This window comes from Diceros bicornis, chromosome 2, assembly GCF_020826845.1.
Source record: "Diceros bicornis minor isolate mBicDic1 chromosome 2, mDicBic1.mat.cur, whole genome shotgun sequence".
In the NCBI taxonomy this organism is placed as follows: Eukaryota; Metazoa; Chordata; class Mammalia; order Perissodactyla; family Rhinocerotidae; genus Diceros; species Diceros bicornis.
Window position 1 is genome coordinate 87,900,230 of NC_080741.1, and position 14,005 is coordinate 87,914,234.

A 14,005-nucleotide genomic window follows, 5' to 3' on the forward strand; every position below is an offset into this window, starting at 1 on the left:
GAATTGTGGGAAGGATAGTAAACCCCATTGGACGGCAGCTGTTATACTTTCATTGCTGTTTAAATTCACGTGAGGGAATCATTCGAAGTCTTTGTTTTGCTCCCTCTTGGCCACTAAGAGGCGCACTTTGGAGCAGAAGAAACGCGGGGGAAATAATCTGAAAATTGGATTATTCTCCGGCAGAGCGGCACCGACTCATGGCGGAAGCGGATGCCCGCCATCAGGTCCTAGAAGCTCAGAAAGAATTCCAGATTTTCTACGCAGTCCCAACGGCAGTATGAAAAACGTTCAGTACTACTCCCGGATACTACACCCTAGGAAGACACAGGCAGCGCTCGACTTTTTCACTGTTACTTCTCTGGCGTGTCTATTTTCTTTGGAGGACCGAGAGCCGGAAGCGCTCGCTGTTCCCTGCCAGGACCTGAGGGCTGAGTCCCGTCAGCCCTCGCGCGCCGCCTCGCCCTCTCTTCCTCGCGCTGGTCCCGCGGCGGCTGCCCTCTCCGTTCGGTGAGTCTTGATGCTTCGCCGTGCGCGTCTCTTCAGTCCGCGTCCGGTCCCATCGCCCCGTGGTGGGCAGGCCTGTCCTTCAGCGGTCGCCTCGGTGGGCACCGTCCTTGTCGGCTGGCTGGAGCGCGAGCAGGAGCAGAGCGAGGCGGCCGGCGAGTGACTGAAGTTCGCTTCCCGGGCGCTTGCCCTCCTGGGGAGGCCGCTAGTCCCGGCCCTGGGGGCGCGGGGCGCCTGTTGGGGCCGGACTAAGGGGGCCGCTGGGGCGGCCGGGGGTTCCGTCCTGACGGCCCTGGGCTCGGTCCTCGGATCCATCACCGCGCTTGGTGCTGTCTGCCCACGTGTGTCCTTCTGCTTCCGCTGCCCCACGCGCCCTCCCTCCAGTGTCGGGGCCTGGGGCTGCTGCTGCTGCGGGATCGCCGAAAAAAAAAAAAAGAAAGAAAATACGAGCTGCGAGTGGGCTCGCTCAGTTCACGGAAGTTCTGGTAGCGGGTCAGCACCTCTGGGAATATGAAACCGCGTCCTTGTTTTCGAGGAAATCATGGCGCGGGGCGCGGAAGGAGTCATTCCCTAATTGAACACATGTTCATTGAGTACCTACTGTGTGCCGAAAGAAATTGATCGCTGAGAAGAGAATAAAAAGTGGCTGCAGTAGACGAAAATAGGGTAGCTGGGAAGGCCACCTCGAGGAAGGTCGCTGTTACGCTGATACTCAGATGAGATCCAGGTAGAACAGTATGTTCAGACCTAGAGGCGTTTTAGAAGCACGTCCTGGTTTTGTATAGCGCGTCTGAGCATACTGCAGAGCAGCAGCACCTGGGGGAACGATAGGTTTCTATTTACTGACCCTCTTGGTCCGGGCACTGCAAGCATTCAGTGTGCAATATCTCATTTTACAAGTGAGAAACCGGACTCGGGTTCACGTAAATTCCCCAAGGCCTGCATAACTAAAATGAAATGGGACCATCTGGGGGGTGGGACACTTTGTGGAGTGGCGTCTGTTGCCCCTGTTAAGCTGAGAACGTTTTAGGTCAGCTCTTGGCGTTCCTTCTTGGCTTTGAGTGGGTGACGTGACCCCTCACCTCCCAGGATCGCGTCTGGAGAGTGGCTAGTACTCTGCCAGCTTCGGAGACGGGAGGGAAAGCAAGCCTGGCAGAGGGACCCATTCCATTCCCAGCTGTCTCAGTAGCTGGTGATTGGAAGACACTCTGCAACAATGTTCAAGCCCTGGGCAAGAAGGCCTCCTTCCAGGGCTCTAATTGGACACAGTCTCTGCCTCTTTCTTGAAGGCGTCATGGCTGCCCTCAGACCCCTCGTGAAGCCCAAGATCGTCAAAAAGAGGACCAAGAAGTTCATTCGGCACCAGTCAGACCGATATGTCAAAATTAAGGTATATGGCCCTGGGATGGAAGTGTGTGTTGGGGTGAAGAAGGGGTTCTTCAATGGGCTGTTGGGTTTCTGACGTCTAGTGGGAAGGTTACTGTCGGCAGATGAACCGGGCTGGTGCTGGAAGAGCACTGGGCAGAAACCCGGGTCTCCCTGAGTGTGCCTTCCTGCCACTCCGTCTTTTGATGTATAAACTCAAATTTAAATGACGAGGGACACTTGGCTGTTGTGAGGTGTCTAGAGGCTTGTACTTGTATCATATTTCAGGTGGCCTCGTGACAGTATGAGAGGTAGATAATCCTTATTTCATAGATGAGCAGACTTAGGTCTTGAGTGCAGTGTCAAAGCCCACGCTCTTCATCTCACTGTATACACAGTCCCCTCACGTCCCATCCATATGTAGTCTGCTTTTCCTTTGCTTAGGAGGAGTGGATGGGGGTCTATATTCCTGGTGGTCAGATGTAGGAGCCTCATCTTTTTCCACCAAAATATATAAAGAAGTAGTGAAACTCTGTTACCCAAGGACAGCTACTGTTTGCCATGTTTCCTTTTCATTTGGTCCTGTTTTTCCTCCAAAGGGAAGAGTTGGCAGTCCACGCAGACCCTGACCTTCCTGTGTTTTCTTTCAGCGTAACTGGCGGAAACCCAGAGGCATTGACAATAGGGTGCGCAGAAGATTCAAGGGCCAGATCTTGATGCCCAACATTGGTTATGGGAGCAACAAGAAAACAAAGCACATGCTGCCCAGCGGCTTCCGGAAGTTCCTAGTCCACAACGTCAAGGAGCTGGAAGTGCTGCTGATGTGCAACAAGTGAGTTGGGTCCCACAGGGCTCAGGTGTCAGAAGTCTACATCTCTGTGAGCAGTTTTGGCAGGGGTTCTAGACCTTTTAGAATGCACTTAGAGGAGTTGCATATTCTCCCAGGAGCTTCGAGAATGCTTGTTGGGGACTTCACAATGCTTCTTTTGCTGGAGGGGGCGGAGCCAGACAACTTGTCCTGAGAAGTGTGGACATCTAAGACCTGGAAAGAGAAGGACTTTGCTTGACACTACGAACACTGCAGTATCGTGTTGGCAGTCATTTCGAGAACTTTATTTATTTATGCGAGAGGCAGTGAGGAGAACAAATATCGCCCCAGAGCTAAGGGGCACTCCACGCCGGAGCCACGGGTATCTTCAAAATGCCACAGGAATAGACCAATTGCTGCCTGATGTAGAGCTCAGTGTGATCTGAGGCGGAGGAGAGGAGGGAGGACTTTGTTTGCAGGCAGAGAGGATGGCCTACACAAAGTTGTAGAGATGCATGGAGCGTTCACAGTGTTAACTTGCAAGTGTTTTGAGAAAGTTAGACACTTGGTGAGCTGTGTGTGTAAGAGACTTTTTCGGTCTGCGTAGGCCAAAAGTGGAGCAGTAGGATGAGAAAAGATTTCTCAAGGGAAGAGATTTAGACACCTTGACTCTAGATTGGAGGGAATGGTATTTTTTGGTTCAGCAGAGGACAGTTTATTTTCTTCCTTTCCTGTGAAGCAGAAGCTAAAAACCTGGATTGTCCTAAATCAGAAAGGATGTGGCGAGAGGGTGACTGACTAGTAACATCTGAGTGTGTGCGTGTTTACAAAGACCTTTTATCTATAGTGATTGTAGACACAAGTAATAAAAATGAATGAAACCATTATTCTCACCTTGGTTGAGTTTCTAGGTTGGAAGTTTAACCAGGTGTTGAAACGCTGGAAATTTGCTTTAGAAAAGAGGAGCATAGGGATTAATGGTGGTTGCCCAAGCAGCAAGAAGCAGGTTGATAGAGAATTATGACAGAAAGATGCAATTTAATGCCTGTTGTGTAGCAAGATGATTACAGTGCAGATGTTGCTGGTTGCCATAAAGATACTCTTTTTTAGTAGCAGCAACTTGGCAGTTTTTATCTGCCAAGAGCCATAGAAAAACTCTGAATCTATGATCTTTAATCCACAAGTTCCATTTTGTGGCATTTATGCTTAAATGATTGAAAAGCAGGGAAACTTTATAAGCTGATCATTGTAGCAGCAACTGAACAATTGAAAATATTAGTGAATGGTGGGAGTACAAGCACTGGGTGGACTGTTATGCATACATTAAAAATAATTGTCATGTATGGAAAATGCCCAACAGGCTATTTAAAATGATATGTATTTAAGTATTAAGTATTTAAAATGGTATGTACAGTGTGATCATGATTATTAAATACACCTACAGACAAGGACCTGAGGAGTTTTTGAAAAGTGTGATACCACTTAAATCTTGAAAACAAAGATTTAGGGGACATTTTAAAATATAGCTACTTTGAGCTTGAACGGACTTCTTTATGTACAACAAGAAAATTCTTTGTCTGGATTTGGTTGTCTCGCTGTTAAGATGTTTTCCTACAGAGCTCTTGAAAAGAACTGTGTGTATGCCTACTGCCTCATTTAATCACTCCTTACAGTCTCCTCTTTAATGAAATTTGTCCAGGGGTAGAGTGTCTTTTCTTAATCTACTGGTGGTGGCTTCGTAAATTCTCCTTCCTGAAATGTGCTCATTAGGCCACTTTGTTATCAAACTGGGGCACATGTAGCTGTGAGTAATGCATGAGTTAGAACGGTATCTGGCACACAGGTACTCGTGACATGTTAGGTGTTGTTACTCGCTGGGTAACTTTAGGCAATGTTACTTCTCAACTTTGTCACAGCAGTCAAACAGGTAAAATGTTTATGGTCTGAGCCAGGGAGCCCTTGGCTTAATCAAATTGTTGGGTTAGATACTCTTGATTCCTTTGCAGAGAGTTTCAAAACTTTTCACGGGCAAGTCCAAGCTCCTGAGACTGCCCTGAGCTGGGCAGCTTGGCCAGAAGGACTGAGGGCAGGAGAACCTTTGAACCTGGAGCTGGGCTGAGCTCTCCTGACCCTGTCCCTTACTTAATGTGTGACTTGGGAATTCACTTCCACCTTGGTGGGCCTTGGTTTCCTTGTCTGTAGAATGGAGGCAATACCTGGATTATAAGGCTGCTGTGAGGACTAGGTGAGAGGGGACAATGAGAGTGCTTTGTGTCACTACCAGGGAACACCTCGAGAGTCTTCCTGCCAGTACCATGGAATTAGGGGAGTGGTGATTTGGGGCGTGCAGGTCTCGTTCAGCAGCCATTTACCAGCACCCTCTTTGCTCAGTACTGTGGCTCTGGAGGTGAAGGGACCAAAGCCATTGCGTTCCCAGTGTTGTGTATTCCCAGGCTGGCTTGCTCCTTACCCACTCACTGATTCTCTTCCAGATCTTACTGTGCTGAGATTGCTCACAACGTCTCCTCCAAGAACCGCAAAGCCATTGTGGAAAGAGCAGCCCAGCTGGCCATCAGAGTCACCAATCCCAATGCCAGGCTGCGCAGCGAAGAAAATGAATAGACAGCTCGCGTGCACATTGTATTTGTGTTAATAAAACCATAAAACTGCCATCTGGCATTCCCGCCTTTGTTTTACTGTTCAGTTTCTTACTTTGACAACTTGTCACAGGGACTGTTCTTTTGCCTGTTGATGCTCTGTGGAATCTTCCATTTGGAAGGAGTTGGTAAAGGATACTCGGTCCTTCACAGGGCACAGACCTCAGGTGCCCAGACCAGCCTTGGTTGGCTCCAGTCGGGGCTGGGGAAGAGGGGGGAGGCTTGGCCCTCAGACCAAGGTAGGTTCTGAGACCCTTGATTAAAGGACCTTGCAGCTCGGAGCAAGTAGTCACTCTTAGCCTCAGTTTGTCAAGCTGGGTAACAGTTACCCTCTGTGGTTCTTGTGAAGATTGAGAACATGTGCACGAAAGGATCCAGATGAATTTTTTCTTACTCCCTGAAATGCTTATTTGGTGCTAGAATAGCACCCTATAGCTTCTATCCAAAAATATACAACAGGATGACACACAAATCTCTCCACTATGTAATAGCAGCCTTAAAAGTGTCTTCCAGTCTCCCTCCTGTGACCTGCCCCAGCCTGCTGCTTCAGGCAGAAGTGAACGGTTTCTGAAGGTGTGGGATCCTTAACTAATGGTAATGGTGACGGGCCTCTTGATTGGTAAAATCAATCAAGCTCCCTTTTCAACTACAGCCCTAAACCTTAAGCAACGATAGCTAGAATTTAGCTGGTTTAATGATAAGGTTATGATACCGCTTCTCCGAGAAATGGTATTAAGTGGCACTGTAGGTCACATGGGTATAGCATGTGGTACTCTAGTACAAGACCAATGCTTATCGGGTGTTTTTGTTTTCACTATCCTGGTCAACTGAGCAGAAATACTACACTGATCGTTTTCTTGGTGTGCTAGGCATGATGGGACTTAAGTCCCTTAGTTCAGTAGACACATGTCTTACAGGTTGACGACCACCTGTTCAAAACCTAGTCGGAAACAGTTGTTGAGTAAATTGTTGGTCATTTCCGTGATTTCTGTAAATTGACTTGGGAGGTAGACTGATAGTGCTCTATTGGGGAGAGGAATTGTGCAGAGACAACAGTGACAATTTAGGATCTCTCCTTTGTTAGGCTGGGATAGCACAGAAAATTCTCTGGCCTGTTGCTTAATATCTCTGTGTCCTCGATACTAAAAACTAGAAACAACATGTTCAAAACCTTCCTCAGAAGGACACCAACCAACTGGTTATGCCTAGGTGGGGTGACGTGAAAGGTGGTTTGAACTTGTCTTTGTGCTCTCCTCTTTGCCGGTTTGCTACATGAGAGTTTTGAAATTAGGAAAAAAAAACATTAGATCTAATTCCCTACCGCACCCACCTCCCCCTGCAAAAAACCCGTACTTCCGATTCATCACTGCCAATTAGAAGTAAAGCATTTTGAATTCTAAAATATGAATCTCAGAATTATCTGAGTTTTTAAGGTGCCCAGCCAAAGCACTAATTTTTGGCACATCAGATCAAGTGAGGTGAAGAAATTGGAGTGGTGTGAGTGGTAAATCTGGAATACTAGTGGGAAGGAAGGCCAGCACGCTGCCTCCCAGCCCTCTGCAGCTGTGAGCGCGGGAGTATCTCTAAATACTACCTAGGACGTTGTGAGGCAGGCCCTCCCCAGTTTGAAGGGACCAGGGCAGTGTAAAGACACATCCATCTTCGAGGGAGTCATGGAAACTCTGTGTTGTGTTTGAATGACTGTCCTGAATTAAAGGGCTCAACTGCTGGTAGCCTTGCAGCTCCGGAGCTGGGGGCCTGAGTTGGGGTCCCTGGAGAAGGCGCTGTAAGCCCCGACCAGGAGCAAGAGTGCCCCCAGTGAGATGAAAGGGCAAAAGTAGAGGCCTCAGACTTGGACAGGCCCCCTTCTCTTGAGTAAGGGCCCACCTGGGGACTGGGGGAGGACTAGCTGAGCTCCATTGAGTCTGTGCTGGGGGCTGAAGCAGAATCCTGGATGCTTTCGAAGAGGCCTGCGAGTTGAGGGTCGGATCGGATTTGAGAAGAAAAGTCGGCCATGATGGGGCTTTTCCCCACTTCAGGGATGGTCAGCAGGGCGGCCACTGCCCTCATCGCAGAGCGCTTCAGTTCATCTTGCTTCTCAAACTCCTGCTTCACGGAACCAGCTTTGACCTAAAGCCAGAAACAGTGAACAACGAGCCGTCCTTTACTGACCTGGCCTTGCACCACAGCCTCCTCACTGGGCCTTGTTTCCTCGTGACCAGCTGTGATCCTCGCCAGCTTAAAACTGCACACTCCCCTGCTTCGGGCTCCTGTGGTTCCAGCCTCCTGAAGCCTTCCTCCACCTCTGGGCTTTTACACTGGCTCCTTTCCTCAGAAGGTGGTTCTCTGTCGTTCAGATCAGCTCCCATGTCACCTAAGGGGCCTCTGACCAGCTGATGTAAATTGCCCATTTTCGTTAATAAATAAGTTCATGGTGACAATTGCTGTAAAGTGCTCAGTTAATTGTCTCCTTCCCCTGAAAGGAGGCATCAACTTAGCTTTATCTACTGTGCTGCACACAGGCTCTTGGTACCATATGACTTAACTGCATGAATGGATTACTGTGACCGGCTCGAGCTGGCCTCTTCGCCCACCCAAGTCCCTGCCCCTGCAGTCCATTCTGCAGAAGGCAGCTCGAGAATCAATGTCCCAGACTGCCTTGCCTGCTTTCTGTTTCCCCATCCCCCACCGTCTCCCACTTACTCAGAGAATCTCGGGAACCCCCCACTGCTTATGGAATAAAGTCCAGATTCCTTCTGCTTGCCTCTCAAGGCCCTCCACGACTTGGCCCAGACAACACTTAGGCTCTTCCATAAAGAGTCTAGTGGTTAAGAACTTGGCGTTGGGGTTGGACAGTCCTGGGTTTGAATGGCTCTGCTCTGTAGAGCTGTGACTTCAGGTGGTCACTTCTTTGAGCCTCACTTCCCCATCTATAAATAAGAGCCTCCTTTTCACAGAGTTACCATGAGGGTTAATGACTTAATACAGGTCCATTACCCTTTCTCTGAAACCCTTGGGGCCAGATGTGCTTTTCAAATTTGGGATTTTGGGGGGTTTTAGGAAAGTGATACTGTACAGATAACATGGGTCTGGTACAATATTCTGTAATCAAATACATTAATATTTCCCCCACTAAATTTATGAAAAATTTAAGAATATTATGAATATGACAATAAGAGAGAAATAAAAGTTATAAACAGCCTCATGCTAGTTCAAGTCAAGTTTTGTTGCCAAACAAGTTACTAAAAAGCTTTTGGTTTCCAGAGCTTGGTAGGTTTCAGAATTGTGGGTGAGGGGAAGTGGATGTGACAAGCTCTCATCACCACGGCATCCTCTCAGCAGCCAGACTGACTGGCTTTTGTGTGGGTGGGCCTCAGATCAAAGTGAGTGAAGGGGTCTCCTGACTCTGCAGTGCCACTGGCAGCTCCTCCCTGTGACTGGGACTTTTCTCCATGCTGTCCAGTTCAAAGAAAACGAGACAATTTGGCCGCTGAGACTGCCCAGAGTTCAGTGGCCCTGCAGAACCACTGTTTTCTTTGATTAACTTCATACTAAGCATATGTTAAAAATGGAAATTTACAAGGCAGGTTTCCATAAATAAATTACTAATTTTATCTGTTTCATCCACATAAGATTTCAGTTTTTTGGAAAAGATTTTGCTACTTAAATCATTGCTCTACAGGTATCCTCTTTAAGCTCCAATCTAAAATACGCTGCCCTCTTTTTGGTTAATCCCCACCCTTCCAAAACCCTAATTAGTTCTTTCATTCAGCAAGAATCTCCTGGATAACCCCTGGGCGTGCGGGGCTCTGTTCCCAACACTGCAGCTTTCCATGAGGCCTTAGTCCGAGATCTCTTGAGGCACTCCAGTCTAGCAGCAACTCTGCCCTATATCAATCAGTCAATCAATCAATGATTTCCATCTGTCTAAGAGTCTGACTCAGTTTCCCAATTAGGATGTGAGAGGAGGGAGCCTACCATGTTCAATGTTGCATCCCTAGTACCTTGCACAAGGCCTGGCACCCAGGAAATGTTTAATGAATGAAAGAAAGAGATAAAGCTGGGTTTGAATCCCAGCTCTGCAGTTTACTAGCTGTGTAGCCTTGGTCAATAACTTAACCTCTCTGAGCCTCTGTTCCCCTGTGTGTACGATGGTAAGAATAAGTACTTTATAAGGTGACGCTGATAATCAAATGAAGCACTTCATACACCACCTGTACCGCGGGAAGTTCTTGGTAAATGGTAACTATGAACGGTCTGCTGAGGACCCAGCAGGTGCACCCAGGGCTGGGCAGGGGGCTTACCTTGGCGGTGCAGGTGGCCCTGAGTGGCTCAATGAGCCGGTCCACCCTCTGCAGGACGGGCGCAGGACACAAGGTAGCCAATCGAGCGAGCATGATGAAGGTCAGCATCTGCCCAGGGGGAAGGAGACAGAGTTCTTGGTAAAATGGCCCAGGACCCAAAGCAGCAGGCCCCGGGGAAGAGCAGAGGCTCTGGACCCACACCCGGAGCTCAGTGCCAAACTCAGCACTGATTCCTGCAGGGCCCTGCCCGAGTCTCACCCTCTCTGGGCCTCAGTTCTCGCATCTGTAAAGTGTGCATGATAAGGCCTACTATGCCAACTACACTCGGCTGTCCTGAGGAGGATCAGATAAGAGAGGTACCAGGAGGCGGCAGTTCTCAAGCTCAGATGCCCACAGGGCCAGGCAGATACCGTGCATGAAAAAGAGGGCCAGGTGGGAACTGGGAAGGAATAAGTAGTCCACTCTCCAGACAGCGGCTAGTTAGCTCCAGCCGGTTGTGGCTAGGTGGGACTGTGGCCAGGGTTGGACTGTTTTCAAAAGAAACCCAGATTTTCATGTAAAATCTCTCAATTTTTAAGTGTTGGCACCTGATTAAAAACAACAACAACAACTGTGTGAGCCAACTAAACACGTCTACAGGCCTGGATTCAGCCTGCAGGAGAATAACAGTGCCCTCTGTTGAAAATGGTAAAGACCCTAGGGCCGGCCCTGTGGCTTAGTGGTTAAGTGCACGCGCTCCGCTGCTGGCGGCCTGGGTTCGGATCCTGGGCGCGCACCAACGCACCGCTTCTCTGGCCATGCTGAGGCCGCGTCCCACATACAGCAACTAGAAGGATGTGCAGCTATGACATACAACTATCTACTGGGGCTTTGGGGGGAAAATAAATAAATAAATAAATAAAATCTTAAAAAGAAAGAAAGAAAATGGTCAAGACCCTAAAATGATATGGTTGTCTGAAATCCACATGCATGCCCTACCCATCGCCACCAGCTATGCACTCTGCCCTGATCTCCCCAGGCCCCACAGCAAAGGAGGAGCACTGCGGCCAGAGCAGCAGAGAGCACGGCATTAGCGATCACAAGCTATGACTGCAGCTCCTCCACTCCCGGGGTGTGCGACTGAACCAGCCAGGTCGCTGTTTCTCCCCTGTAAATTGGGCATCACGGACTCGCTCTCCAAGGGTTAATGTGAAGACTTGACAAGATAACTGTCGGTGCTCAATAGATGTCACACCCACCCTCTTCAGCAAAGGGGGCCTGGACACGGGTCCAAAGGCTGCTCTGACGCCCAGCTCTGTCCTGTGCTCCCTGGAGGGCGGGCAAGAGGGGCGTGTGGCCAGAGTGGGCGAGAAGAGTAGAAAGACATGCTCGAGCGTGGGAAAATTTCCCATGAAAACAACTCACTTCTATCACTCGACAGTGGGTCTTGGCCATCTTTCACATCAGTACACAGAGGTCCGGCTGACTCTTTTTAACACTGCTAGAATTCCATGACTGGAGGTACCCCATCTACTGAGCCCGCTCCCAGTGAATGGACGTTTAGGTAACTGCCAGCTTTTCCCAATCCCCAGAGAGCTGTGATGAACAATCTTGAACATAAAACTCCGAGCACGTGTTTAGGGATCAGTCCAGAGGCTCTGTTCATGGAGACAGAATTGCTGGGTCAACAGCTGTGTCTGAGATTTCTAAATTTTTCTGCTTATTGCCAAACTATCTTCCAAACAGCTTGCCCAGTGTAGACGCCCACCAAAGGTGTTTGAGCTGTGGGTTCTTTTTCTTATCGGAAAAGAACAAAGCAGCTATTTTCACGGGGGTGCTTGGGGTAGGGAGTGGCGGAAAAACAAGCAGTGGGCCCAGGGGCGCCTGGTTGTCCCCTTGGTGCAGGGTGGGTGTGGGTCCAGCAGGGGGTTGTCCTACCCGGATATCGTCGTGGTCCTTCAGGCCGTCGTCCACATGGTTCAGGAACTCGCAGATGTCCAGCTGGCCCAGGCAGCTCTCGAGCAGCGAGTACATGCATTCGAAGGCCGCCTTCCGCACGTCCAGCCCATCGTCCACTGTGTGCTTGAAGGGTCCCATCTCCACCTGCAGGAAAGAATGATGACGAAAGGTTGGGGGATGTGACCCCAGGGTGTAGGAAGACCTCTCCTAGTTCCTGCTGCACACCCCACACCTGTTGTTGAGTCCTGTGTCCCACCCCCAAATCATGCCTCATACACTCAATCTCCACGCCTTTGCTCAGCCTGCAATGCCCTTTCCACCAAATGGTAACGGCAGTAACAACAATTACTATCATAATCTACTGAGCAGTTATGATGCGCTAGGCATTGTACTGAGTGCTTGACAGATGACATTGTACACAAGCATCACAACAGCCCTAGGAAGACAGTGCTACTATTAACCCCATTTAACATATGAAGAAACTAAGGCTCAGAGAGGTTAATTAACTTGCCCGAGGACACACAGCTAGTAAGCAGCTGAACCAGAATTAAAAACCCAGGTCTCTCGGAAGCCATGAGGCTCTCTCTGCTCTTTTTCTTTTTTTTTCTATTCACAAAGAAAAAGCTCCAGTCCATCTGTTAATCTTTTTCAAAAATTCCTGACATTACAGAACTAAACTGAAATGTATTGATATTCCACTCTTACATTTCCATGACAAACAAATTTCATGAGCCAAAAAAAAACAGGGAGAAGCTTATAAAACAAATTTCATGAGCCAAAAAAAAAAACAGGGAGAAGCTTATAAAACTAAATATGGATCTCAGAATTCACAGCTGAACAGAGAAAGGAATTAAAACACTTTCTTTAAAAAAATCACAAGTAGATGATCAAGTGTGTAGAAACTGAAAATTTACAAACTATTTAAAATCTGGCATCGCTGACTGTTCAGAAACTACACAGATAGATCATGGGCGGTGATGAACAGCAGAAAGGGACAATGGATGACCTGCATGGTTCTGGCTGCTCCCCAAGCCGCCCGTCTCCCAGGACAACCTGACATTGATTAGATACTGTGCCAGGCTAATGCCGGCAGCAGATCCAGTGACAGTAACCCACTCATCAGTAGCTCCTTCCAACGCGTTCGCAATTTGATCTGCGCCGGAGACACCGACGGATCTCATTGATTGTGGCGCCTTGACACTCAATTATGCAGCCCATCACATCGTTTGAAATGGTGAGTTCATGAGAAGTAGTCTGAGCAGATGCATCCAAACCCCAACAGCCTTTCACCCCTGGAGAGCTGGAGTCAATGCCACTGAATCCGGTGTTGCCATGCGTCATGGGAAAAGGAGGCTGTTGCACTGCCAACGGGTGCAGCTTGGTCAAATCTGGCTGTGGAATGGCATATTGTCCTTGAATGGTATAGGCCTCTAGAGGTCCCTCCAGGTCAGGGCTGAGGCACACGGACGGAGTGGTGTGGGGAAAGCTCGTACTGTCACTGCCTGTTGCTGTACCTGTCCTGACCACCTGCAAAGATGACCGGAGAACTGAACGGCTTGGGCCAGTATGGGATGGTCACGCCCTTCGGGGGGACTCCAACATGACCACGCAGATCTGTTTCACACACTCAGTGATGGACTGTGGAATGCCAGCAGCAGTGATGGCCCGCTCAGCTGCGTTGGGGAGCATACCCCCTGCCACCTGGACCTGAGCCCCAGTACTCGCTCGTATTTCCTTGATCTTGCAACCACCTTTCCCAGTGAGGGAGCCACACTGACAGGCAGGGACCACCAGCCTCAGGGTGACTGGGGGTCTACTGGCACCTGTGCTATTGGTCCCAGAGCTGCTGATGTCCTCTTCCAGTTTGTCAATGATCATAGCAAAGGCTTTGAAGATGGCATTAGTGGGCCCAGCCAAAGTAATAATTCTCTCGGGACAATTCCCTTCTGAGATGTTAATACGTGCACCGCTCTCCTTGCGCATCTTCTTAACTGATTGTCTTTCCTTTCTGATGATACTGCCAACTTCCTTTCCAGGCATAAGTAGCCGGATGGTGAGTGACACTTAATCCACCTCAATCACACCGGTGTCCATGTCGAGCAGCGTTCTGGGGAGCTGGACTTCAAGTGGTTAAGTCTTTGGTCACTGGTGGAGTGAAAGCCCAAAACTGCAGGTGTGAGGCCACTGAGGGGGAAAGGGGAGCGGGCGGGAAGGGAAGGATGGGAGGCTGGGGGTGGAACAACAGGGGGCAGGAAGGTGAGGGGGGACCCCCAGCAGGCCGGCGGTGGGCGGAGGAGGAAGAGGGGCCTGGGGGAGGAGGAGGAAGAAGCAGGAAAGAGAGCCGGGGTGGGTGGGAGAGGGCGCAGGCTGTGGCTGCTCCGGCTGCTGGGCTGGGCGAGGCTCTGCTCTTAATGGTAAACTCTTTCTCA

The 14,005-nt window shown here is 49.4% G+C and overlaps 2 protein-coding genes, 1 non-coding gene and 1 pseudogene across 3 annotated transcripts; 2 read left to right on the plus strand and 2 right to left on the minus strand.

Annotated features, from left to right (window-relative positions):
* Positions 1 to 488: 488 nt before the first annotated feature.
* Positions 489 to 5,347, plus strand: LOC131420178 (large ribosomal subunit protein eL32). The gene is made up of 4 exons (XM_058565998.1): positions 489 to 507; positions 1,794 to 1,894; positions 2,520 to 2,701; positions 5,170 to 5,347. Exons 2-4 carry the CDS (start codon positions 1,799 to 1,801, stop codon positions 5,297 to 5,299), a joined length of 408 nt encoding a protein of 135 aa, XP_058421981.1. The 5' UTR covers positions 489 to 507; positions 1,794 to 1,798; the 3' UTR covers positions 5,300 to 5,347.
* On the plus strand, positions 1,584 to 1,723 carry LOC131421626 (small nucleolar RNA SNORA7). The gene has a single exon (XR_009223919.1). It is a non-coding gene; the product is annotated as a small nucleolar RNA SNORA7 (small nucleolar RNA).
* Positions 5,348 to 6,837: 1,490 nt separating the features above from the next.
* On the minus strand, positions 6,838 to 9,792 carry LOC131420184 (cullin-associated NEDD8-dissociated protein 2-like). Its single transcript, XM_058566011.1, has 2 exons — positions 9,639 to 9,792; positions 6,838 to 7,464 (listed from the first exon to the last, which is right to left on the minus strand). The coding sequence occupies exons 1-2, from the start codon at positions 9,744 to 9,746 to the stop codon at positions 7,240 to 7,242; spliced, it is 333 nt and encodes a 110-aa protein (XP_058421994.1). The 5' UTR covers positions 9,747 to 9,792; the 3' UTR covers positions 6,838 to 7,239.
* Positions 9,793 to 10,856: 1,064 nt separating this feature from the next.
* Positions 10,857 to 13,700, minus strand: LOC131421421 (poly(rC)-binding protein 2-like; annotated as a pseudogene).
* Between the last annotated feature and the right edge of the window lie 305 nt (positions 13,701 to 14,005).